The following is a 25,765-nucleotide window of genomic DNA, read 5'->3' as shown; positions in this document are numbered from 1 at the left end:
TGGGAATTTAACTGAGGGCTTCACATATGCTAGGCAAGTGTTCTACCACTAAACTACAGTACGAGCGTACGGTCCGAGCCTTATTCTTCATTTTCAAGATTTCTTTTCTTTTGCCAGGTGTAGTGGCACACGCAGAAGTAAGAGAATCTCCATGAGCTTGAGGATCTCACTGAGCCTGATCGACACAGAGTTCCAGTACCCACCCCCATGACAAAAAATTTAAAAAGATTTACTTATTTTGTATATATGAGTGTTTTGCTCATACGTTGTGCACTGTGTGCATGAAATACCCACAGAGGCCAGAAGAGGGCGTCAGATCCACCAGAACTGGAGTTACAGATGGTTTTGAGTAGGAATCTGAACTTGGGTCTTCTGCAAGGGCAGCCAGCGCTCTTAGCTATGGAGCCATCCCTCTAACCCCACAGTCATCATTTAATGACTATGTAATCTGGTTTTAAGCATTCATGATGCTTTGGATTTTTTTTACTTTATGTTTTGTTTTGTTTTTCAAGATAGGGTTTCTCTGTGTGGCCCTGGTTGTCCTGTTGTCCTGGAACTCATTCTGTAGACCCGGCTTGCCTTGACCTCACATAGATCCACATGCTGCTGCCTCCTGACTGCTAGGTTTAAAGGTATGGACCACTGCTACACAGCAAATTTTGTCATTATTATAAAAATTGTCATATGAACATTTTGGGCAGTCGGAGAGTCAGACTCAGAGATTCAGAGTCAGAGAGACAAAGTTGAATGCAAGGTTTCTAGTAAGTACCTTTTCTGTCTTCTGAATCCTTGTCAAGGGCTCCTATTTCTCAAGCTCTCTAGACACTCTTTCCCTGCTGCTTGCTTAATGTTATCTGTGTCAGTGCAATTCCAGTTTCTTCAATGAACCCTCTCCACTCAGTGGAGTTATTTAAGCAGCTATTGGCTAATAGTCTTTGATAGAACCAACATTAATACCATCATCAATGTGATGGGGAAAATATTACAAAGCATTTTCTTAATTAATGATTATTGTGGGAGGCCCCAGCCCACTGTGGGTGGTGCCATCTCTGGACTGGGAGTTTTGGATTCTATAAGGAAGTAGACTGAGTAAGCCATGAGGAGTAAGCCAGTATGCAGCACCCCTCCATGGTCTCTGCATCAGCTCCTGTCTCCAGATTCCTGACCTGTTCCTAACCTGACTTCCTTTGATGATAAACTGCAATATGGAAATAAACCCTTTCCTCTCCGACTTGCTTTTTGGTCATGGTGTTTCACTGCATCAACAGAAGCCTTAACGAAGACATCAATGTAGAATGATAACAGGATGCTGTATAAGAACGGGGGGAGGTTCTCCCATTGTAGGGGTTTGAGGTTTATGAGGTGTTTGTGTCTGTGCCTTTCCACCTGTCTATGAAACCAGAACTGCCTTAAAGAAAATCAAGAGCTTGACATGTTGATGGTGGTGTATAGAAAAGGTAAGATTAGAAGCCTTGAGGGTGTCTTAGATTAAAAATATTTGTCAAAGGCTAGGACTGTAGCTCAGTGGTAGAATGTATGCCTAGTATGAATGAGACATTAGATTCAATCTTCTGTGTAGCGCTAAATAATTTGCCAAACTTTTAATGACATAAGAGAACATAAGGTAGATCTGGGTGAATAGAACATAGAACAAGGACAAGGAATAGCACACACGCACAGGCACACATACACACACACACACAAGCACAGGCACACATGCACAGGCACATACACACACAGGCACACACACACACACATGCACACACACCACACTGGAGGGGAAGAAAACTAAGAACAAGATAGGGAAGAAAAATATTAGAAATAAAGCATTGACCCTAGAAGGACTTCTTCCAATAAAATAACTTCCTTACAGAGAAAAACAAACGAAACAACAACAACAACAAGAAACAAAACAAAAAACCCACAGCATGATGGTGCATGCTTTTAATTCCAGCACTTGGGAGACAGACTCAGGATTTCTAAGAGTTTAAGGTCACAGAGAGTTCTAGGCCAGCCAGAGTTATGTAAGTGAGACCCTGACAGGGGTGGGAGAGAGAGAAAGCGGGGGTTGGGAGGAGGAAATAGAGGGAAATATAGCAGAAGGTTCTGGGTTTGATTCTTAGACACATACACCACACACACACACACACACACACACACACACACACACACACACACACACACACACGGCGGGGAGAGAGGACAAAAACCAAAAACAAGATATTACCAAATAACAAAGACAATTTTCCTTGATGTTAAAAATTCAGTCATAGGTTAAAAGGATCTATCAATTTCTCAGAACAAATAATTTAAAGGCTCATTCACCTCAATATATATCACTGTAAAAGTTCAGAAATCTAAAGAATATTCTGGAAACTTCCAGAGGGTAATAGAGAAGGGGAAACCAAAATCTGTAAAGAATATAAACCCGACTGGATTCTAATATAGACTTTTTATAAACAGTGCTTAAAATGAAAGGAAAGCTCAATACTCTGCACAATTTTCCTAAGGGGAAATTACTTTTAACCCACAATCTTATACCCAACTAAACACTGTTGCATGAGATAGAATAGAAACATTTTCAGATGTAGAAATACAATATTTTCAAACTTCCTCTGTTTGGAAAGTACTTGAGATTATCCTTAAATAAAATAAATCAATTGGTTAGTTAAGTTCCTTGAAAGTAGAGTTCAAAGTAAATATTTATATTCAAATAATTTATTTGTGGGTTTAATTCCAGAAAGCAAGGCTCATGGTAGAGAAAATACAAGGAATGAGGCAGGATTAGTGATGTCTCATTGAACTGGCCACTGTGGGTGATTAGTGGGCTACTATTTAATGAAAGAATAATAACCATCCAGTGCAAAAAGGGGAAAGTCTGCCTATCTATCTATCTATCTATCTATCTATCTATCTATCATCTGTCTATCTACTATCTATCTATCTATCATCTATCTATCTACTATCTATCTATCTATCTATCATCTGTCTATCTACTATCTATCTATCTATCATCTATCTATCTACTATCTATCTATCTATCTATCTATCTATCTATCTATCCATCCATCCATCCATCCATCCATCCATCCATCTATCTATCTATCTATCTATCTATCTATCTATCTATCTATCTATCTATCTGCTTTTTGAGACAGGATTTCTTTGTGTAGCCCTGGCTGTCCTGGAACTTATTTTATAGACCAGGCTGGCCTCAGACTCAGAGATTCACCTGTCTCACCTTCAAGCGCCGAGGTTAAAGGCATGTGCCACAATGCCGGGCTTGGGAAAGCATTTATTACCAAGTGCTCTCTTCCATCATTCAGAGTTGCTCAGTGAGCACAGTGATTTTCCAGCACTTTTGTGTGGCACGTTTATGAGTGTGGGATCTACACATGCTGTGCTAAGAAGGCACCCTACTAACTGAGCTGTAGCCTTAGGAGTTTTTTTTTTCCCCTCTAAATCCAAGCCTCCTATGCAGCTCTTGCTGGAGGGAAGGCGCTTCAGCTCCTCCGACACCTCTGTTAAGTCAAATCCATCACAGGATCTTCCCAGCCATCATCTCTGAAGTGCTGGGGACTCGGGGACAAAGCCGCAACTCATACTGTGCAGCTGGACCCAGGGCCATAATTGATATTTATTGTTCCCATTTAATACCCAGTGATAGTGTTCTAACACAATCTATGCCTTTCAGAAATGCTAAAGAGAGGACAAAGTATGTTTACATGGTCTGTCGTAATAAGCTACACATCTGCTGTTTCTAGGACCATTCTCTTTGCCCTAGGCTTGAGTTACCACCCGGTGGTATTTTCTTGCTCAAATACAGCCTCTTGTACTTGACTGCCTTGGTGTGATTGTTACATGTATCCTGCTTTTCCCTAAGTTCAGTTTCATATTGGTGAGTGGCTTTGCAACTGCTTTTTATTCACTGAAGAAGGAAAAATATTTCTGTCTCCTAATAATTAATTACCTGGGTGATTACTTTTACTGATACTCTTTGTTTATTAAAATAGACTTTGGGGGTTAGAATGCTTGTCATTTCAAGTTTGGGGCCATCAAGTGACACATACTGAGTTCTAGTCCAGAGTGCGCTATAGAGTGAAACCTTGTAACCAAACCAAACCAAACCAAACCAAACCAAACCAAACCAAACAAAACATGAGAACAAACAGCAATAATAACAAAAAGAGCAACTACTAAAAATAACACCCCCACCCCCACCCCAGGCTTGTTGGTGAGCACCTGTAATCCCAGCACTTGGGTGATGAGGCGAGAGATCAGGAGTTTAAGGTCATCCTCAGCTATATGATATGAGCTAGGTCATCTGGGCTATGTTGAGACCTGTTTCCAAACAACAAACTAACCAATCAACCAACACTTATTCCTGAAATTCCACCCTGGACCCTCTTTAGCTTCCTGGTCCTAGTGATCTCTGGCTAATGGATGTAGAGGAGACACACTGCACATATAGAGGGGCAGGCAGAGGCTAGAAATGGAACCTGAGCCTGTGCCTCCCTTAGAGTTAGGTATAGCTATATGACCAAGTTTCAGGCCTCACCCCTCAGAGACTGGTTGTTTGTTCTTTCTTCTTGGTTTTCTATGTTATGTCATGCCTCTTGGAACATAGATGGCCCCTATGACCTGGAATACACCCTGCCATAGAACGAGGAGTCATGATGAGTAAAGAAACCCAGGTCCTTAGGATCTTGTCTGCCTTAGTCCCCAGGGGCCAAACCAATGACCTAGGTCAGTCATACTCGATAACTAACCTTCTGTAGCCAATCACACTGCAAAGCATAATGTTACATGTATACACAGCCCTTTGAACATTGTGACTCTATGGTAAAATGTTTTCTTCCTGCTTTGTGACACCTGCTGCACATTTTGATGATATCTAGTACCCTTTCATATTTAATTTAATTCATTCTCTGTCTCTGTCTCTCTGTGTCTGTGTCTGTGTCTGTGTCTGTCTCTGCCTCTCTCTCTCTCTCTCTCTCCCTCCCTCTCTCTCTCTCTCTCTCTGTGTATTCCATGTGTGTATGGAGACAGTGGTATCCACAGAGGCCAGAAAAGTACATCGATTTCTAGGAGATGGAGTGTTAAAGGTGGTTATGAGCTGTCCAACATGGGTGTTGGGAATCAAAGTTATGTTTTCTGATAAGTCATTTCTCTAGCCCCTCCTTTCATATGTGTTAGACTTTCTATTTTACCCCTGTTAAAATAAACAAAGTTTACTATTTATGTTGAGAGAGTTTGATCCCTACAGGGCCTCAATGGAGTTTCTCCAGCTGATTTCTGGTGGATATTTTGAACATCCATTTTGATATTTTTCAATCTATCTTTATCTATCTATCTATCCTATCTCTCTATCTTTCTATCTATCCACCCATCTATCTACCCGACTGCTACCTGACATGTACTCTTTTACTTTGGCTTTCTTTATATTTCATTAATTAATTCAAAACCTCACATATGGCTATCATAGATCGTTCTCAAGGCTATACAGATGAGCAATAATGTGCTATTTTTCTTTGGTTCAAAGAGGCAGAAAGCCATCCCTTCCTCAACATTTACCCAGGCTCTCCCAAGGAGCTCAGGGACCCAAGAGCAGCACCTGTGACCGAGGAGGGGACAGAAGAAAGTTTGGGGCTTCATCTGCTCAGGTGACAGTAGAAATTCCAGGACAGCTAGTTGGTCTCTCCTGAACCCCTCCCTGGAAACTTACACATAGCCTCCATAGATCAAATAGCAAGCAAAGGCCTTCTCAAAGACTTAGTGACAGACTGTCTCAGGTAAATATAATGTGAAGGACAATAGACCTGACATTAGCTTCTGGCTTCCATATGCTCATGTGTTTGTGAGCATACTGTGCAAACAGAGAGACAGGACACACAGACACACAGACACAGAGACACAGACACATATACACAGAGACACAAACACACACACACACACACAGACACATACACAGACACATACACACAGATACACACAGACACATACACACAGATACACACAGACACATACACACAGACACAGACACACACACACAGACACAGACACACAGACACAGACACACACACAGACACACACACACAGAGACAGACACACACACACAGACACATACACATAGACACAGACACAGACACACAGACACAGACACAGACACACACACACAGACACAGACACATACACACAGACACAGACACAGACACAGACACATACACACATATACAGAGACACAGACACAGACACACACACAGTCACAGACACAGACACACACACACACACAGTCACAGACACAGACACACACAGACACACAGACACACAGAGACACACTCAAATTGACTCTGTAGATAAAGTGTCCAGGAAGGACTTCCGTGAAGGAAATGATAAAGGTAAAATGACAAGCTGTTTCAGCCATCATTAATGGTCATTCCATTATTTCTTCCTTTATCAGTTGTGGATCATTAATATACATACACACTCATTCTGTGCAGAGAGCCAGGACACACACACACACACACACACACACACACACACACACACACACACACTCAAATTGACTCTGTAGATAAGGTGTCCAGGAAGTGCTTCTGTGAAGGAAATGATAAGGTAAAATGACAAGCTGTTTCAGAAGGTTGATTGTTTTAAGATGGGGTCTGTGTAACCCTGACTGGCCTTGATGTTACAATGTAGTGGAGTCGGGAGCAGTAACTAAGTTCCTGGTCTCTTTGCCTTCACCTCTTAGGTGCTGGCATGGTGGGTGGGTGTCTCAGCTGAAGCTCCCTTCTCACCAACTCTATCAATAAGCCCACCCAACTTAGTTCACTGCACTCATGACATAAATTCTTCCTTTGAGTTCTTTTGTTTTGCTTTCTTCAAATGTCTCTGTTATCCGGTTGCATCTTATATCTAAGACACTGACTGCATCTGAGGGCCTCCTATAGCCCAGGATGGCCTCAGCACATAAATAGATGCGCCAAGTGGTCCTCCAAGAACACCACTACCAAGAGAGGCTCTTCCTTTAGATTCCTCTTTACCCCAACTTATAAAAGGTTGCCCCTCTGAGTAAGACCAGAGCAAGAGGGCTCACAAGGCTGATCAAAAGTTCTGATGTCAGACAGACGAGGTTTGAGCCAAATTTGATGTGAACTTCTTACAATCTAGTTGCCTGCAACCTTGAAGCACCCAAACTCCACTCTCCTGCGCCTGACCACCAACCATGTGGTTGACGTGTGCGTGATACAGCATAGTGAATTTTAAATACCTTCACCACATTTTTGTCCCCTCCTTTTTATAGCCACCTTCCTCTTTCTCATACCCTGGCATATGAAGGCTTTGTTTGCTCTGTCCCTCAGAGGTTTCTGATTTAGGCTTTGAGCACCTTTTTGCTACAGTAGCCTTCCTTCTCATCCTTCCTACTTTTCTTTTCTCTACTTCTGAGATAGAGTCTTATGTAGTCCAGGCTGGTCTCAAACATGTTATGTAGTCAGGGCTGTCCCTGAACTCCTGATCTACCTACCTTCACCTCAAGAGTGGTGGGTTTATAGGCACATAGGTCACCGCACTTGAGAATACTGGCAGAGTTTTCAGGTTGGTGTTTCTCTGCCAGGAGGACTGTGTCTTTCATTCACTATCGAACATCAGGACCATACAGTGATATGTTCTGTCCAGCATGTCATGGTGTTATAGAATAGTGTTAGAACAAGCCAAGACACAGACGTCTGCTGAATTAAGATTGTTAGATAGGACTAGAGCAAAGGGAGACTTAGAGCCAGGAGCAATGATATCTATAGTCTCAGCCACTGAGGAGGCCTGAGAACAAGACTTTCCAGCCAATCCGGGGAACATAGAAAGACCCTGTCTCCAAAAAAGGACAAGGAAGAGGAGGAGGACATGGTGGAGGGGGGGAGGGGAGAAGAATAGGGGAAAGGAAATAAGAGGAGGAAGTTAGATTTTTCACTTGTAGGATCTGAGAAACTGAGTTTCCTCCAAATATCCATCAGCACGAGCACACACTCTTCCAAGTTCTATTTATGTGAAAGTTCACTGACGAAAGCTGGATGCACAAAAGGTCCCAGGGTATTGCCAGAGTAGAACTTCTCTCTCTCTCTTTTAAATATATCTTTCCTACACATGGTAGAACAGGAGGCTATAGGCTTTTGGCCACCTGGTCTGTTACTGTGTTTGTTTGTTTGTTTGTTTGTTTGTTTGCTTTTTCCATAAAGTTTTACCAATTTACATTTCCAATCATAGTGTACAATGATTCTTTTCTCTACATTCTTTCCAATATCTGATGTTTGATTTGTGTGTGTGTGTGTGTGTGTGTGTGTGTGTGCAAATGTGCATGTGTATACATGTGTATGTATTTGTTATGTAGTAGGTGGGTGGTAACATGCTTTCAATCAACTCTGGCCAAATCACAATTCTTTTATCTTTTCATTTTCTTTGTAAAACTTATTTGTTTTTATGTGTATGGTTGTTTTAACTGCCTGTATGTGAGTGAACCATATGTATACACTGTGTCCATGGAGACCAAAAGATGGAGGTAGATCTTCTCAGACTGGATATTCTGACAATTTGTGAGACAGTATGTGGTATTGGGTATTGTATCTGGGCCCCCTGGAAGAACAGTTTATGATCCTAACTGATGAACTATGGTCTCTACTCTCCTGATATGTAATTTCTTGATGAGTACTGTGTTTTTTTATCTACAATGTCACCTATTCTCTGGGTCTAAAGGCCGAGGGAGATAATGGGTTCACTGTAAGGATCTAGGATTGAAAGAAGCAGGTAGTTCCCAGAGGAAACTCTAAGGTAACACTTAGTTCATGTGCTCTAGTCATATGGGAAAATTGTATCCAGGACCAATTAAGGGTCCAAAACTGAACTTTACGATTGCTCACTTCTCTTCACCTTTCCCTAGGTCCCCCAAAGCCTCAGTAATATGGGGGTAGTTTTGTTTTGCTGCCAGAGTTTCACTGTGTATATCCTGGCTTGCCTCAAATTCATAGATATTCTTCTGCCTCAGCCTCCCAAGTGGTAGGATTAAGGTATGAACTACCACAATAGGGTTCCACATAATTTGTGGAACTAGTGCATACAGCAAAAGTCAACCAACTTCTGCTTCTCCAGTATCGACATAACATATATATATAAACACACACACACACAGACACACACAGACACAGACACACACAGACACACACACACAGACACATATACACAGAGACACACACACAGACACACACACAGACACAGACACAGACACAGACACAGACACACAGAGGCACACACACATACACACACACACACACACACACACACTCAAATTGACTCTGTAGATAAGGTGTCCAGGAAGTGCTTCTGTGAAGGAAATGATAAGGTAAAATGACAAGCTGTTTCAGAAGGTTGATTGTTTTAAGATGGGGTCTGTGTAACCCTGACTGGCCTTGATGTTACAATGTAGTGGAGTGGGGAGCAGTAACTAAGTTCTGGGTCTCTTTGCCTTCACCTCTTAGGTGCTGGCATGGTGGGTGGGTGTCTCAGCTGAAGCTCCCTTCTCACCAACTCTATCAATAAGCCCACCCAACTTAGTTCACTGCACTCATGACATAAATTCTTCCTTTGAGTTCTTTTGTTTTGCTTTCTTCAAATGTCTCTGTTCATTCGGTTGCATCTTATATCTAAGACACTGACTGCATCTGAGGGCCTCCTATAGCCCAGGATGGCCTCAGCACATAAATAGATGCGCCAAGTGGTCCTCCAAGAACACCACTACCAAGAGAGGCTCCTCCTTTAGATTCCTCTTTACCCCAACTTATAAAAGGTTGCCCCTCTAAGTAAGACCAGAGCAAGAGGGCTCACAAGGCTGATCAAAAGTTCTGATGTCAGACAGACGAGGTTTGAGCCAAATTTGATGTGAACTTCTTACAATCTAGTTGCCTGCAACCTTGAAGCACCCAAACTCCACTCTCCTGCGCCTGACCACCAACCATGTGGTTGACGTGTGCGTGATACAGCATAGTGAATTTTAAATACCTTCACCACATTTTTGTCCCCTCCTTTTTATAGCCACCTTCCTCTTTCTCATACCCTGGCATATGAAGGCTTTGTTTGCTCTGTCCCTCAGAGGTTTCTGATTTAGGCTTTGAGCACCTTTTTGCTACAGTAGCCTTCCTTCTCATCCTTCCTACTTTTCTTTTCTCTACTTCTGAGATAGAGTCTTATGTAGTCCAGGCTGGTCTCAAACATGTTATGTAGTCAGGGCTGTCCCTGAACTCCTGATCTACCTACCTTCACCTCAAGAGTGGTGGGTTTATAGGCACATAGGTTACCACACTTGAGAATACTGGCAGAGTTTTCAGGTTGGTGTTTCTCTGCCAGGAGGACTGTGTCTTTCATTCACTATCGAACATCAGGACCATACAGTGATATGTTCTGTCCAGCATGTCATGGTGTTATAGAATAGTGTTAGAACAAGCCAAGACACAGACGTCTGCTGAATTAAGATTGTTAGATAGGACTAGAGCAAAGGGAGACTTAGAGCCAGGAGCAATGATATCTATAGTCTCAGCCACTGAGGAGGCCTGAGAACAAGACTTTCCAGCCAATCCGGGGAACATAGAAAGACCCTGTCTCCAAAAAAGGACAAGGAAGAGGAGGAGGACATGGTGGAGGGGGGAGGGGAGAAGAATAGGGGAAAGGAAATAAGAGGAGGAAGTTAGATTTTTCACTTGTAGGATCTGAGAAACTGAGTTTCCTCCAAATATCCATCAGCACGAGCACACACTCTTCCAAGTTCTATTTATGTGAAAGTTCACTGACGAAAGCTGGATGCACAAAAGGTCCCAGGGTATTGCCAGAGTAGAACTTCTCTCTCTCTCTTTTAAATATATCTTTCCTACACATGGTAGAACAGGAGGCTATAGGCTTTTGGCCACCTGGTCTGTTACTGTGTTTGTTTGTTTGTTTGTTTGTTTGTTTGTTTGCTTTTTCCATAAAGTTTTACCAATTTACATTTCCAATCATAGTGTACAATGATTCTTTTCTCTACATTCTTTCCAATATCTGATGTTTGATTTGTGTGTGTGTGTGTGTGTGTGTGTGTGTGTGTGTGTGCAAATGTGCATGTGTATACATGTGTATGTATTTGTTATGTAGTAGGTGGGTGGTAACATGCTTTCAATCAACTCTGGCCAAATCACAATTCTTTTATCTTTTCATTTTCTTTGTAAAACTTATTTGTTTTTATGTGTATGGTTGTTTTAACTGCCTGTATGTGAGTGAACCATATGTATACACTGTGTCCATGGAGACCAAAAGATGGAGGTAGATCTTCTCAGACTGGATATTCTGACAATTTGTGAGACAGTATGTGGTATTGGGTATTGTATCTGGGCCCCCTGGAAGAACAGTTTATGATCCTAACTGATGAACTATGGTCTCTACTCTCCTGATATGTAATTTCTTGATGAGTACTGTGTTTTTTTATCTACAATGTCACCTATTCTCTGGGTCTAAAGGCCGAGGGAGATAATGGGTTCACTGTAAGGATCTAGGATTGAAAGAAGCAGGTAGTTCCCAGAGGAAACTCTAAGGTAACACTTAGTTCATGTGCTCTAGTCATATGGGAAAATTGTATCCAGGACCAATTAAGGGTCCAAAACTGAACTTTACGATTGCTCACTTCTCTTCACCTTTCCCTAGGTCCCCCAAAGCCTCAGTAATATGGGGGTAGTTTTGTTTTGCTGCCAGAGTTTCACTGTGTATATCCTGGCTGGTCTCAAATTCATAGATATTCTTCTGCCTCAGCCTCCCAAGTGGTAGGATTAAGGTATGAACTACCACAATAGGGTTCCACATAATTTGTGGAACTAGTGCATACAGCAAAAGTCAACCAACTTCTGCTTCTCCAGTATCGACATAACATATATATAAACACACACACACACAGACACACACAGACACAGACACACACAGACACACACACACAGACACATATACACAGAGACACACACACAGACACACACACAGACACAGACACAGACACAGACACACAGAGGCACACACACATACACACACACACACACACACACACACACACACACACACACACTCAAATTGACTCTGTAGATAAGGTGTCCAGGAAGTGCTTCTGTGAAGGAAATGATAAGGTAAAATGACAAGCTGTTTCAGAAGGTTGATTGTTTTAAGATGGGGTCTGTGTAACCCTGACTGGCCTTGATGTTACAATGTAGTGGAGTCGGGAGCAGTAACTAATTCCTGGTCTCTTTGCCTTCACCTCTTAGGTGCTGGCATGGTGGGTGGGTGTCTCAGCTGAAGCTCCCTTCTCACCAACTCTATCAATAAGCCCACCCAACTTAGTTCACTGCACTCATGACATAAATTCTTCCTTTGAGTTCTTTTGTTTTGCTTTCTTCAAATGTCTCTGTTATCCGGTTGCATCTTATATCTAAGACACTGACTGCATCTGAGGGCCTCCTATAGCCCAGGATGGCCTCAGCACATAAATAGATGCGCCAAGTGGTCCTCCAAGAACACCACTACCAAGAGAGGCTCTTCCTTTAGATTCCTCTTTACCCCAACTTATAAAAGGTTGCCCCTCTGAGTAAGACCAGAGCAAGAGGGCTCACAAGGCTGATCAAAAGTTCTGATGTCAGACAGACGAGGTTTGAGCCAAATTTGATGTGAACTTCTTACAATCTAGTTGCCTGCAACCTTGAAGCACCCAAACTCCACTCTCCTGCGCCTGACCACCAACCATGTGGTTGACGTGTGCGTGATACAGCATAGTGAATTTTAAATACCTTCACCACATTTTTGTCCCCTCCTTTTTATAGCCACCTTCCTCTTTCTCATACCCTGGCATATGAAGGCTTTGTTTGCTCTGTCCCTCAGAGGTTTCTGATTTAGGCTTTGAGCACCTTTTTGCTACAGTAGCCTTCCTTCTCATCCTTCCTACTTTTCTTTTCTCTACTTCTGAGATAGAGTCTTATGTAGTCCAGGCTGGTCTCAAACATGTTATGTAGTCAGGGCTGTCCCTGAACTCCTGATCTACCTACCTTCACCTCAAGAGTGGTGGGTTTATAGGCACATAGGTCACCGCACTTGAGAATACTGGCAGAGTTTTCAGGTTGGTGTTTCTCTGCCAGGAGGACTGTGTCTTTCATTCACTATCGAACATCAGGACCATACAGTGATATGTTCTGTCCAGCATGTCATGGTGTTATAGAATAGTGTTAGAACAAGCCAAGACACAGACGTCTGCTGAATTAAGATTGTTAGATAGGACTAGAGCAAAGGGAGACTTAGAGCCAGGAGCAATGATATCTATAGTCTCAGCCACTGAGGAGGCCTGAGAACAAGACTTTCCAGCCAATCCGGGGAACATAGAAAGACCCTGTCTCCAAAAAAGGACAAGGAAGAGGAGGAGGACATGGTGGAGGGGGGAGGGGAGAAGAATAGGGGAAAGGAAATAAGAGGAGGAAGTTAGATTTTTCACTTGTAGGATCTGAGAAACTGAGTTTCCTCCAAATATCCATCAGCACGAGCACACACTCTTCCAAGTTCTATTTATGTGAAAGTTCACTGACGAAAGCTGGATGCACAAAAGGTCCCAGGGTATTGCCAGAGTAGAACTTCTCTCTCTCTCTTTTAAATATATCTTTCCTACACATGGTAGAACAGGAGGCTATAGGCTTTTGGCCACCTGGTCTGTTACTGTGTTTTTGTTTGTTTGTTTGTTTGTTTGTTTGTTTGCTTTTTCCATAAAGTTTTACCAATTTACATTTCCAATCATAGTGTACAATGATTCTTTTCTCTACATTCTTTCCAATATCTGATGTTTGATTTGTGTGTGTGTGTGTGTGTGTGTGTGTGTGTGTGCAAATGTGCATGTGTATACATGTGTATGTATTTGTTATGTAGTAGGTGGGTGGTAACATGCTTTCAATCAACTCTGGCCAAATCACAATTCATTTATCTTTTCATTTTCTTTGTAAAACTTATTTGTTTTTATGTGTATGGTTGTTTTAACTGCCTGTATGTGAGTGAACCATATGTATACACTGTGTCCATGGAGACCAAAAGATGGAGGTAGATCTTCTCAGACTGGATATTCTGACAATTTGTGAGACAGTATGTGGTATTGGGTATTGTATCTGGGCCCCCTGGAAGAACAGTTTATGATCCTAACTGATGAACTATGGTCTCTACTCTCCTGATATGTAATTTCTTGATGAGTACTGTGTTTTTTTATCTACAATGTCACCTATTCTCTGGGTCTAAAGGCCGAGGGAGATAATGGGTTCACTGTAAGGATCTAGGATTGAAAGAAGCAGGTAGTTCCCAGAGGAAACTCTAAGGTAACACTTAGTTCATGTGCTCTAGTCATATGGGAAAATTGTATCCAGGACCAATTAAGGGTCCAAAACTGAACTTTACGATTGCTCACTTCTCTTCACCTTTCCCTAGGTCCCCCAAAGCCTCAGTAATATGGGGGTAGTTTTGTTTTGCTGCCAGAGTTTCACTGTGTATATCCTGGCTGGTCTCAAATTCATAGATATTCTTCTGCCTCAGCCTCCCAAGTGGTAGGATTAAGGTATGAACTACCACAATAGGGTTCCACATAATTTGTGGAACTAGTGCATACAGCAAAAGTCAACCAACTTCTGCTTCTCCAGTATCGACATAACATATATATATAAACACACACACACACAGACACACACACACACAGACACACACAGACACACACACACACAGACACAGACACACAGACACACACACACAGACACACACACAGACACACACACACAGACTCACACACACAGACACACACAGAGACACACACACAAAGACACACAGACACACACAGACACACAGACACACAGACACACACACACACACACACACACACACACACACACACACACACACACACACACAGAATCAGGAGTTCTGGTTATCATCAGCTACATAGCGAGTTAGAAGCCAGTCTGGGCTAATAGATCCTTGTCTTACACAGAGGCAAAACTAAATATCTTAGAACAAAAAAGTGATGGAAAATGGAAAGGATACAGTAAGAAATGCAACCTACCTAATTTAAGTTGGTCAGAAACTATTGGATGTCTAACCTGAAAGTGAAAGCTCGTTGTCCACAGTATAAAGGGCCTAGCACTGACTTCTGCAACACCTGCTTTTAGAAGAGGACAGAGACCCAGCTGCCAAACATCTTCTCAGGTATCTAACAACTCTGAACTCTGATCTGTGAAGGGGAAGGTCTCTAAAGTAGAGGGGACTTGAGAAAAATCTGAGGGCTAGTGTGGGCATAGCAGCGGGATCCATGCTTTAAGGGTTAAGGTCAGAAGGTCAGCTCTGGGTAAGAAATTGCCCAGGTAGGAGATGGGGTCAGATCCAGAGAAAGGCAGGACAGGCATGAGGCTGTAACTGTTTCTAGAAACTTAAAAATATAATGAAGGACCATAGAGTTTACCTCCCAGTTCCTGCAGGATGCAATGCCGTGTACACAGTCAGTCTCTTGTTTATTTAGACCTTTCCCTTCCTGTTCTTGCTGGGTTTTCAAGCTAGAACATGGATATCCTTAATCAATGTCATTCCCCCCTAGGTCCATGCAAACGTTGCCTTCTATCCTCTTGCATGCTTTAGTTATCTCTTTTTATGGGGAGGGGCAGGTTTCCAGACAGGGTTTGCTTATGTAGCCTGGGCTGTCCTAGAGCAACCTCTGTAGATCAGGCTGGACTTAAACTCCAAGAGATCAACCTGCCACTGCCTCCTGAATGCTAGGGATTAACGGGGTGCATCACCATTGCCTGGCTATATATTCGATTTTAATTTAAGTGTTTTCAAGGAAGCTCTTGCCCTGTAGCCCAGTCTGACACAGAACACAAGGTCCTCCTGAACCAGGTCTCCTCCATGCTGACAACATTGGCTTATTTTTGTTTCAGTGTAGGATCTTGGAGATTGAGGGCAGATATAGAGCAGGAGGGATGGAGAGTGGGGAGGAGGGAGGGAAGTGGGATGGGGTGAAAGAAAACACAACAATGTGGATGTTTCTATTGAGGTCCAAGGTGTTAGCTACCCAGATTTCTAGGGGAATTTTAATTAGCAGACACAAATTCAAGTTCATACTGGGGCAGAAGTGACTCATGCTGCACATCTGCAGTCTATGGGCTGTGAGGGCATCGGTGCCAGGGACTGAGGCTGTACCTAGCTGTCCCATGGGGAAGTGGACAGCAGTCTTGTGAGAGACAGACATTTGGATCAACCACTCTGAGGAACTAGAGAGGGGAGAAGTGAATTGAAAAGCCACCCCAGGCTGGCTGAGCCATGTGTCCTGAGTGAGAAAGTCCCTGTGCTGACAGATTCCTTCTGCTGGCTCTGGCATCTGGGATTTCTCAGACTTGCTGCCTTCAAAATAGAGTGCTGAAGCCTACGTTTTAAGACAAGAAAGGAGACTGGAGGGAAAGCTCAGCTGTTAACTGCACCGACTGCTCTTCCAGAGGTCCTGAGTTCAATTCCCACCAACCATATGATGACTCACAACTATCTGTAGTGGGATCTGATGCCCTCTACTGGTGTGTCTGAAGACAGCTACAGTGTACTTATATAAATAAAATAAGTACGTCTTTAAAAATTTTGTAGAAGACAAGAAAGGGGTAGTTCTAGCTGAGGGTGAAGAAAGAACTCGAAAGTGGAGATGTGCCCTGTGCAAAGGGGCTTCACTTTCCACTCCTCAGCTGATCTCTGCTGCATATTTTGAACATGCATTTTAATGATGTGTTTCTACCTATCTTTATTTCTCTATCATATATTTCTATCTAGTTATTTAATTATCACCTATCCAGCCAGTCATCTATCTATCCGACTGTTACCTGACATGTACTCTTTTACCTTGGCTTGCTGTATATTTGAATTAATTCAAAACTTCGCGTATGGCTATCATAAATCGTTCTCAAGACTATACAGATGAGCAATAATGTGCTATTTTTCTTTGGTTCAAAGAGGCAGAAGGCCATCCCTTCCCCAACATTTACCCAGGCTCTCCCAAGGAACTCAGTGGCCCAAGAGCAGCATCTGTGGCTGAGGAGGGGACAGAAGAAAGTTTGGGGCTTCATCTGCTCCGGTGACAGAGATTCCGGGACAACTGGTTGGTCTCTCCTGCACCCCTCCCTGGAAACCTACACGTAGCCTCCATAGATCAAATAGCAAGCAAAGGCCTTCTCAAAGGCTTAGTGACAGACTGTCTCAGGTAAATATAATATGGGGGACAATAGACCTGAATTAGCCTCTGGCTTCCATATGCTCATGTGTCTGTGAGCATACTGTGCACACGTTTTAAGACAAACATACATTTTAAGACAAGAAAGGGGTGGTTGTAGTTGAGGCTAGAGAAAGAGCTGGAATGAGGTGATGTGCCCTGTGTAAAGAGGCTTCATTCTCCATCGGGGTGTGGCTCATTGGGAGGGTGCTTGCCTGGATTGCATAACGTTCTGCGTTTGATCCTCAGCACCAGTCAGTTGGAACCTTACGCTGTGCAGCACTTACTGAAAGCAACCTGTGGTTTGTGGAGAGGGCTCAGTGGTTAAGAGCGTGTACGTGCTCTTGTAGGGGGATCAGAGTTCAGTTCCATCACCCATGCTAGGCGTTTCACAAGGGCCTGTATCTCCAACTACAGAGGATCTGACACGTCTCTCCTCAGAGGGCAACTGCATTCAGGTACACATACCACCACCACCATCCCTCCAGATATACATGCATATTCCTTACTAAAAATTAGGAAAAAGAATTCTTTATTTAAAAAAAAAGCAAACTGAAAAATTAGCAAGAAGCCCACTAGAAACACCAAACGCATGACCTTCAGACCGAGGACTACAAATTCCTCTTGATGACGGGTTTCCAGAGAACTTCTTATACAACCAAACTTTAGGAACCACAATAAGGGAATGGCGGTCTCCTAAGTGGCTCCCGTCTGTACATGAGGCCGGAGGAACTCGCCTGTGTGTCTATTGCTGTCCAGAGCTTAAGTGTACCATTGTTATTGTTTTAGAGTCTCATTACACCCCAAAGGGGCCGGGCACTTGGGATGCTTCCAAAGGCTGAGATCCCAGATGTGTGGCCATATCTGGTTTATCCAAGAGAACAGAATTTGGGAAGGAAGGCTGGAGTCTTGGGACTCCTTAAAGAAGGGCATGTGAAGCTTCACAGTTTTGCTTGAAGCTAAAAGAAATTGATAGAACATTGCAATTGATGAAAAATGATTTAGTTGTTTCTCTATAGAGAGAATACAAATATCCAGTATCTCAGTGGCATAATTTTAAAATTCCAACAGTCAATTGAGGATTTTGGGAGTGATGTAATCAAGGTATAGGCTGATAAAAATATTAAATTAATAGTTTTTGTAATTACGTGTCAGATACATTATTTGTTATATTAATTTTTTTATTTGGTTTTAAGACAGGGTCTCTCTTGCAGCGTCTGTCTGTCTGTCCCGGAGCTTTGTATGTACATCAGGGCAGCCTGGTGCTCACTGAGATCCATCTATGTCTGCCTTCTAAATGCTGGGATTAAAAGTATGTCCCATGGGGTTGGGGATTTAGTTCAGTGGTAGAGTGCTTGCCTAGGAAGAGCAAGGCCCTGGGTTCAGTCCCCAGCTCCAAAAAAAAAAAAGTATGCCCCATCCAACCTGGCACAATTGTCTTGTTTGAGACCAGGGTCACATACAGCCTATGGTGTTCTGAAACTTATTACATGGTCAAGGGTGAGCTGAACTTCTGATGCTCCCATTTCTACATCTGAGAGATGGGGATTATAGGCTGTGCCACCACAGCCAGTATTAGACTGTGCTGAGATTCAGTTCAGGAACTCCTGGGTGTCAGGTTGTCACTTTACCAACCGAGCTACGTGCCCTGCCTATAATTCAAATATTTTAAATGAAAACTTTTACATTTGTGATTTTTCAGACATGAAAGTTGTTTTAAATTTTATTTTGTAATTTTTATTTATTTTTACCTGTATGGGCGTTTTGTCAGAGTGTATCTCTGTGTATCAAATGGTCACAGAGCCCTCAGAGGCCATAAGAGGGCATCTGATACACCTGGGACTGGAATTTCAGACAGCGGTGAACCACTATGTAGGTCCTGAGACTTGAACCCTGGGGTTTTAGAAGAGCAAGCAGTGTTCTTTACCACCAAACGGTCTCTCCATCTCCTATTTCTATTTTTTTAAATTAATATATTCTTCTGTCATGCAATATATCAGGATTTCAGCCTCCTGTCCCATCAGTTGTCCCATTCTCTCTCTCTCTCTCTCTCTCTCTCTCTCTCTCTCTCTCTCTCTCTCACACACACACACACACACACACACACACACACACACACACACAAACGCAACTCTTCTACCCCAGATCCACTGCCCCTTCATTTCCATTCAGAAAAGAACAGGCCTCCCAGTTATACCAACAAAACATTGCTATTTCTATTCTTAATTAAACATGTGTGTGTCTCTGTGTACGTGAGTGAGAGGCCAGAGACATAATATCCTAGATCTAGATTTACAGACTGTTGTTAGCTGTTTGAGGTGGTGGTGGAAATTGACCCCAATTCCTCTGGAAGTATAGGGCTTGATCTTAACTGATGAACCACGCCCCCCAGAGCCCTGGTTTATTTTGGGTGATAGTGATGTGTTTTTGTTTTGGCTTTATTGAATTTCTACTACATTTTTTTATTTGTTTTATAGCCTGGTCCAACATAATTTTTTTAGCAAAGAATTTATTATAGATAGCTGTCCATTCTAAATTTTATTTAAGGAAGGATGTGACACTGGATTCCTGGCTGGCCAGGAACTCAAGGTATAGACCAGGCTGGCCTGCAACTGGCAGAGATGTCTCTGCCTCCCATGTACTGGGTATCACCCTGGGATGTCCAATCTATCGTGACAGGAAGCTGAGGTGAACTGTTTGGTGTCCTTGAGAATCGTGACTGTGTGTGAACAGAGGTGACCCTGAGCTAGCTCTCATGCAGCTGAGCACAGCCTCTCACAGTATCTTATAATGGTTTAAAGCTCAGGGTGTAGAGAAGGTACAGTGCAGAGCGCCTCACCCTGTTGGTTCTGCAGTGTCCCCCAAGGACTCAGGCGGGAGAAGCCAAGCTGAGGAGGAGCCAGGAGTGCAGCCTCCCCAAGGACAGCGAGTTAGCCACATGGTGCAGCTCATCTCTGCCACCCTCGGGATGTGGGGAGAGTGTTGTCTTATCAGATTACGTAGAAATTCTGTGGAAAGTAACACAGTAGGCTTACATGATTACAAAGTAGAGTCTTCATGGATCCCCAAAAGACAGAAGGTAGGAAGGAAGGAAGGGATGGGTACCAGGGCAAAGATGAGTGATTATTCCTTCTCATTCCTTTACCTGCAACCCAGGGGACACTTTAAATCTCTACCCTCAAGAAGCAGTGAAAACAATAAACATTCATAAGATACAACTCTAATTAAGGCAGGCCGTGTTGGTCTCTTACCCTTCCTTTTCTCTATGTGTGTTGGGGTACATGACACCTATGTGTTTGCATGTGTGTGGGTACATGCATGTGGGAACCAGAGGACGGCCCTGCTCTCTTCCCTCAGGAACTGCCCACTATCTCTGTGAAGATAGGGTCTCTCCCAGGCCTGAGACACAGCAAGCGGGCTATTCTGACTTTCTAGTGAAGCTCAGGGATCTCACAAATCCATCTCTCTCCAACTCCAAGTTCCAGAATTCCAAGTGCATTCACCACACCGTTTTCTCCCCAGGGCTCTGGGAATCGAACTCAGGTCTGTGTTTGCAAGCCGAGAACTCTACCCACTGAGCTATCTCCTCCGTTCGTGTCTTCTATTACTTTCACAAATGCTTGAGGCTGCAAAGTTTATAAAGTGAATGTGTCTGATGGCTGGAAAGTGAAAATATCATGGCGATGCTGTCTGGTTAGCGCTCTCCTGGAAGAGTCACAATATGGCAGAGAAGCCACTGCCATGTGCAGAAGGGAGGACATGGCAAGAGAGGAGCCCAGAGAGGTTGAGGCCGGCCTTGCTCCTACAAGAACTGAGTAGGATCCCACAACACTTAATTGATCTCTACTGAGTGTGATGCCCTCCAGAACTTGGTCACTTCCCAGTAGACTTCACCACTTAAAGGTTTTACTTCCTCCATGTGGGCACACTGGGGACATTGGAGGACAGCCATACCCAATCATAGAACATAGTGAATACTACACGATTAAGAGACTTCATTCAGAGGTAGCGAGCCAACTGTGAGCCACAAGGTAATCAAACATGGACAGCAGTTTACATATCTGTGCAAAGTAAACTGCACGGCTATCAGAGATCTGCTACAATACGTCCTGGCAACCTACATGCTGCACAGCTCTGTGTGCTGCTGCACAGCTCTGTGTGTTGCTGCACAGCTCTGTGTGTTGCTGCACAGCTCTGTGTGTTACCAGGATTGGTTGTAGCCCCTCACTGGTAGGGAACCCAAGCCCATTGATTCACAGAGTCCTGATATGCCATTCTGGGAGCAGTGGGTGCAGGAGCCCAGACTTGACATAGAGATTAAGTCACTAACCCAGCTCCTCCATGAACAGACTGTTAAATGATTGTGTGTACTGTGCATGTCTCTTTCATTGTCTTATTTTGCTTGCAGCCATTTTTTTTAACTTGACGATGCCATCAAATATTTGCAAGTTCTTCCTAACTTGGTGGTTAATTCAGCAGGTAATTTTCTCAACCCACATCCTGTTGACCTCACTTTAGTTCCCATGGTTGAGTCTGTGGAAGCAGATGTTAGAGAGCATGAACTTTGAGGAGGTAATGTAAAGATAATATCACATTGGTCTCTGTGTGTGTGTGTGTGTGTGTGTGTGTGTGTGTGTGTGTGTGTGTGTGGTGACTATGAACAATCTACAATGATATATGACTATGAAAAGGTCATGATGAGGCTTCTTGCTTTGTGTGCTCACTAAAGAATTAATTGAATAAAGAAAGAAATATAGTATCTCTAGATACGAAAGGATCAGAGATCTCTGCCTTGCCTTTCTGTCCTTCTTATGATGTAGTGAGATTGTGTCCATGTGCGAGCCATGTGTGAGGTTGGAGTGTGTGATATCCGATGCTGCAGGCTCCACAGCGCTCAGCACAGGCTGGTAACTCAGCAAGCTTAGCTAGTAACAGAGGACCCTGCTTCTTTCTTTCAGGTGACTGGGCTGACAGGGCCTTTGATGCTAGACACGGCTCCCAATGCATTTGATGACCAGTATGAGGGCTGTGTCAACAAAATGGAGGAAAAGGCACCCCTGCTTTTAAAGGAAGACTTTAATAAGAGTGAGAAATTAAAAGTTGCGTGGGAAGAGGCAAAGAAACGATGGAACAACATAAAACCTAGTATGAGTTATCCCAAAGGTTTCAATGATTTCCATGGAACGGCTTTAGTTGCCTACACTGGGAGTATCGGTGTAGATTTTAACAGAGCTGTTAGGGAATTCAAGGAAAATCCTGGTCAATTCCACTACAAGGCTTTCCATTACTACTTAACAAGAGCTCTTCAGCTTTTGAGTAACGGGGATTGTCATTCAGTCTACCGAGGCACTAAGACCAGGTTTCACTATACTGGAGCTGGCTCCGTGCGATTCGGGCAGTTCACGTCTTCATCATTGTCTAAGACAGTAGCTCAATCTCCAGAGTTTTTCAGTGATGATGGGACGCTATTCATCATCAAAACCTGCTTGGGGGTTTATATCAAAGAATTCTCTTTCTATCCTGACCAAGAGGAGGTGTTAATTCCAGGCTATGAGGTATATCAGAAAGTCAGGACACAAGGCTACAACGAAATTTTCCTGGACTCCCCGAAGAGGAAGAAGAGCAACTACAATTGCTTATACAGCAGCGCAGGTGAGACTTTGCTCGTGTTTGAGGTGGAGCTGTCAGGGGACCTCATGAAATGGGAGAGAGGGTGCTCCCTACCAGAAGCCACATGGTAGACCTTGCATATGATGAAGGTGCCTGGCACAGTGAATGGTAGCACTGGTAAGCCAAGGGCATGTCGCACAGTGACAGTGCGTCAGAAATGGTTGAAACAGTGAGTAGCTTCAGGAAAATCTCTTACCAGGGGCTCCTCATGATGAGTGACAAACACCATCTGCAGCTGCTTCTCCATCCTTTGAAATTAAAGATGCCTGTGTTTGGGGGTCTCCATGCATGTATACCCATCATGCATTGTGGCCTGAGTTCTCTTCATCCCTTGACTAGATATCTCATTTGGTGCAAGCAAAGATTCCATCAATTTTATCATGGTAGTGACCTCTCAGAGCACTGTTTAGGTATCACTTATTATGGTAATCCTTCCTTAGTACTTCCAGAGAAAATTACCATACATGTTCTCTGTCGTAGCTTTGGAGTCAGACTCAGTGGTACCCTGATTCAAATGTCACTAGTTCTGTGTGACTCTTGGCAAGTTACCAGATTATCTGTGCCTCTGTTTTTCCAATTCAGTATTAAAGACCCAAATAACAAATATTCTCATAGTATTGTCACAAGAATGAAAAGAAATGCATTCAAGATATATTGCTTGACATGTAGATATCGTTCAACAAATGCTGTTTGATTTTTTTTTTCTTTTTTCTGTTTTTCGGAGCTGGGGACCGAACCCAGGGCCTTGCGCTCGCTAGGCAAGCGTTCTACCGCTGAGCTAAATCCCCAACCCTTGATTTTAAATGTGAAGAATGCTGCTCACATCTCAGCCATTTGATCCAAACTCATAGTCTTGAGGGACTCCATACTTACAGAAAAAGCTCTTGCTTCCAGTCTAGAGACCTTGGCTCCTATTGCCCACCACTCAGGATCTGGAAAGTGTCTGACTCCCCTAAATGTTACCTAGGGTGGTACATTTGACTGAAAGCCCCAGGAGCCAACCTGAAATAACTTACAGTTAGAATCCTAAGCACAGAGCAGTCTTATGTCTAAGTAGCCCTGACACCCTGAAAGGTTCCTGGAAACATGAGAAGTCCTTGGAGGCCGAAGTGGAACTATGGGAAGTGACCACAGGGATTTTATGCATTTGCATAGAGAAATTTTGAATTTGGATCAATCCCAGAGAAAGCATGAGAACTACCCAGGCACAGTGTCCACCAAGAAGGATGCTTCCCATCTGGGCCAAATGATTCATGTACAGGCAGGCTGAGAGCCTCAGGTAAGCTCTAGATCACACCAGCTAGCATAGAATATATGTCTCTTCAACAGCAGACCCTCAGAAGTTTCACACCCTGAATCCTCTTCCTGGGTGAAGAAGGCAAAGCCTGTAGTACTCTCTAGAAGGCCAGGGAAGACTCTGCCCAGGGAAGGCTTTCTACTGTTGTTGTTGTTGTTGTTGTTGTTGTTATTATTATTATTATTATTATTATTATTATTAGCAGTAGTAGTAGTAGTAGTAGTATTCTAGGTAGTATCTTAGAGCACAGAACCTGGGCAGGGGCAGGAATCCATCCATTTGCTCACTCTCCTGGTGTTTGAGTACTTTATGAGTCCTGAGGGTGCTAGAAGAGTCTAGCCAGGCACCCTAGTCCTCTAGAGCCTACTCTCGGGTTCTGAGCTATATTTAAAATTCTGGATGTTTAGGGGAAATATCCACATCCTGACAGATCCCATTCTGAAACCTCTCTTTCTCTTTCCTTCTTCAGGAACCAGAGAGAGCTGTGTATCCCTGTTCCTTGTGGTTCTCACCAGTCTTCTGGTCCAGCTGCTTTGTCTTGCTGAGCCGTAGCCCTCTCCTGTCTGCAGTTTGTGGGTCTGAGTGTTAAAGGGAGGCCAAGGAGCAAGCACTCGATTGGTTGTCTAAGATCTGTGGTGGAGGGGAGGGTGGGATCCTGTCAGGGAAAGTCTGCTCTAGCATGCACGACTTCTGTAAGCATCCAAGGATCTGACTGGGTCAGCCATTAAAATTTACACCTAAACTTCAACTATACTACCTTTTTACAGTTTGCTACGATCAAAAGAAGCAGTGTTTGTCTACTCCGTCAGCAATAAGAGATTTACATACAGTATGCATTTTGTGATAAATTTTGCAATCTCAGGAAATAAAAACTTATAATCGCAGCTTGTTTTTCTCTAACTCGATATTTCTGTGGATTGCATTATCTGTCTGTGAAACTCTTTTAAAGCGTGAGATCTGATGCCCACACTTCTGCAGCTGAGAAAGTTCACAGAGCACATTTCTTACAGATGCTCTTGTAGTACAAATTCCATGACCCAGGTAAAGCCTATTCCTTACTCTACCCCATTAGAAACACAACAGCTACTGAGCCCTGTCAGTTCAACAACCTTGATTTTCCCTAAAGACATAATTAAGAAAATTAATTTTTTGAGTCAGGGTTTCTCTGAGTATCAGTCCTTTCTGTACAAGAAATTGCTTCATAGAACAGGCTAGACTCAAATTCACAGAGATAAGCCTGCCTCTGCCTCCTGAATGCTGGGATTAAAGGCATGCACTAGCACTGCCTGACTAAGGACATTAATTTATAAAATTTTATTATTACTGTATGTGCATGATGTGGATGCACTCATGTCTCAGAATATGTGTAGGGGTTGTTGGGAACAAACAAAAGAGACTTGTTCTAAGTACTGCCATTTTGTTTTCTGACTTCATTTAATCACAGGGATAAACTAAGTTCAAGGTCCCAGCCCTAAGGGAGCTGGGGACTTCCC

General features: G+C 43.2%; 2 protein-coding genes across 42 annotated transcripts in view; one reads left to right on the top strand and one right to left on the bottom strand.

Moving 5' to 3' along the window:
* Nucleotides 1–25,765, bottom strand: part of LOC120099897 (uncharacterized) — a 48,599-nt gene that overhangs the window by 10,984 nt on the left and 11,850 nt on the right. For 2 of the 6 annotated variants that reach the window (XR_015652301.1, XR_015652304.1), the window contains exon 3: nt 20,145–20,313. The exons of 3 other annotated variants lie outside the window; for them this stretch is intronic. The gene's annotated coding sequence lies outside the window, so the exon portion shown is untranslated. Of the gene's footprint in view, nt 1–19,830; nt 20,314–25,765 lie in introns of those variants that run through there. One more of the 6 variants, XR_015652310.1, reaches the window with a different exon arrangement.
* On the top strand, nt 1,256–25,154 carry Art2b (ADP-ribosyltransferase 2b). 36 transcript variants are annotated; one of them, XM_087657107.1, is made up of 6 exons: nt 1,256–1,457; nt 15,189–15,267; nt 17,050–17,296; nt 21,714–21,784; nt 22,264–22,957; nt 24,742–25,154. In XM_087657107.1, the coding sequence occupies exons 4-6, from the start codon at nt 21,734–21,736 to the stop codon at nt 24,822–24,824; spliced, it is 828 nt and encodes a 275-aa protein (XP_087513233.1). In that variant the 5' UTR covers nt 1,256–1,457; nt 15,189–15,267; nt 17,050–17,296; nt 21,714–21,733; the 3' UTR covers nt 24,825–25,154.

Source organism: Rattus norvegicus, chromosome 1 (assembly GCF_021556685.1).
Source record: "Rattus norvegicus strain SHRSP/BbbUtx chromosome 1, alternate assembly SHRSP_T2T, whole genome shotgun sequence".
NCBI classification, from domain to species: domain Eukaryota; kingdom Metazoa; phylum Chordata; class Mammalia; order Rodentia; family Muridae; genus Rattus; species Rattus norvegicus.
This window is presented reverse-complemented; position numbering and strand designations above follow the sequence as displayed.

Coding starts and splice junctions, on each gene's coding strand:
- Art2b (XM_087657086.1), top strand. CDS start 20,587: ATGACACCTATGTGTTTGCATGTGTGTGGGTACATGCATGTGGGAACC. Junction 21,785..22,263: donor CTTGGTGGTTAATTCAGCAG/GTAATTTTCTCA, acceptor TCTTTCTTTCAG/GTGACTGGGCTGACAGGGCC. Junction 22,958..24,741: donor TTGCTTATACAGCAGCGCAG/GTGAGACTTTGC, acceptor TTCCTTCTTCAG/GAACCAGAGAGAGCTGTGTA.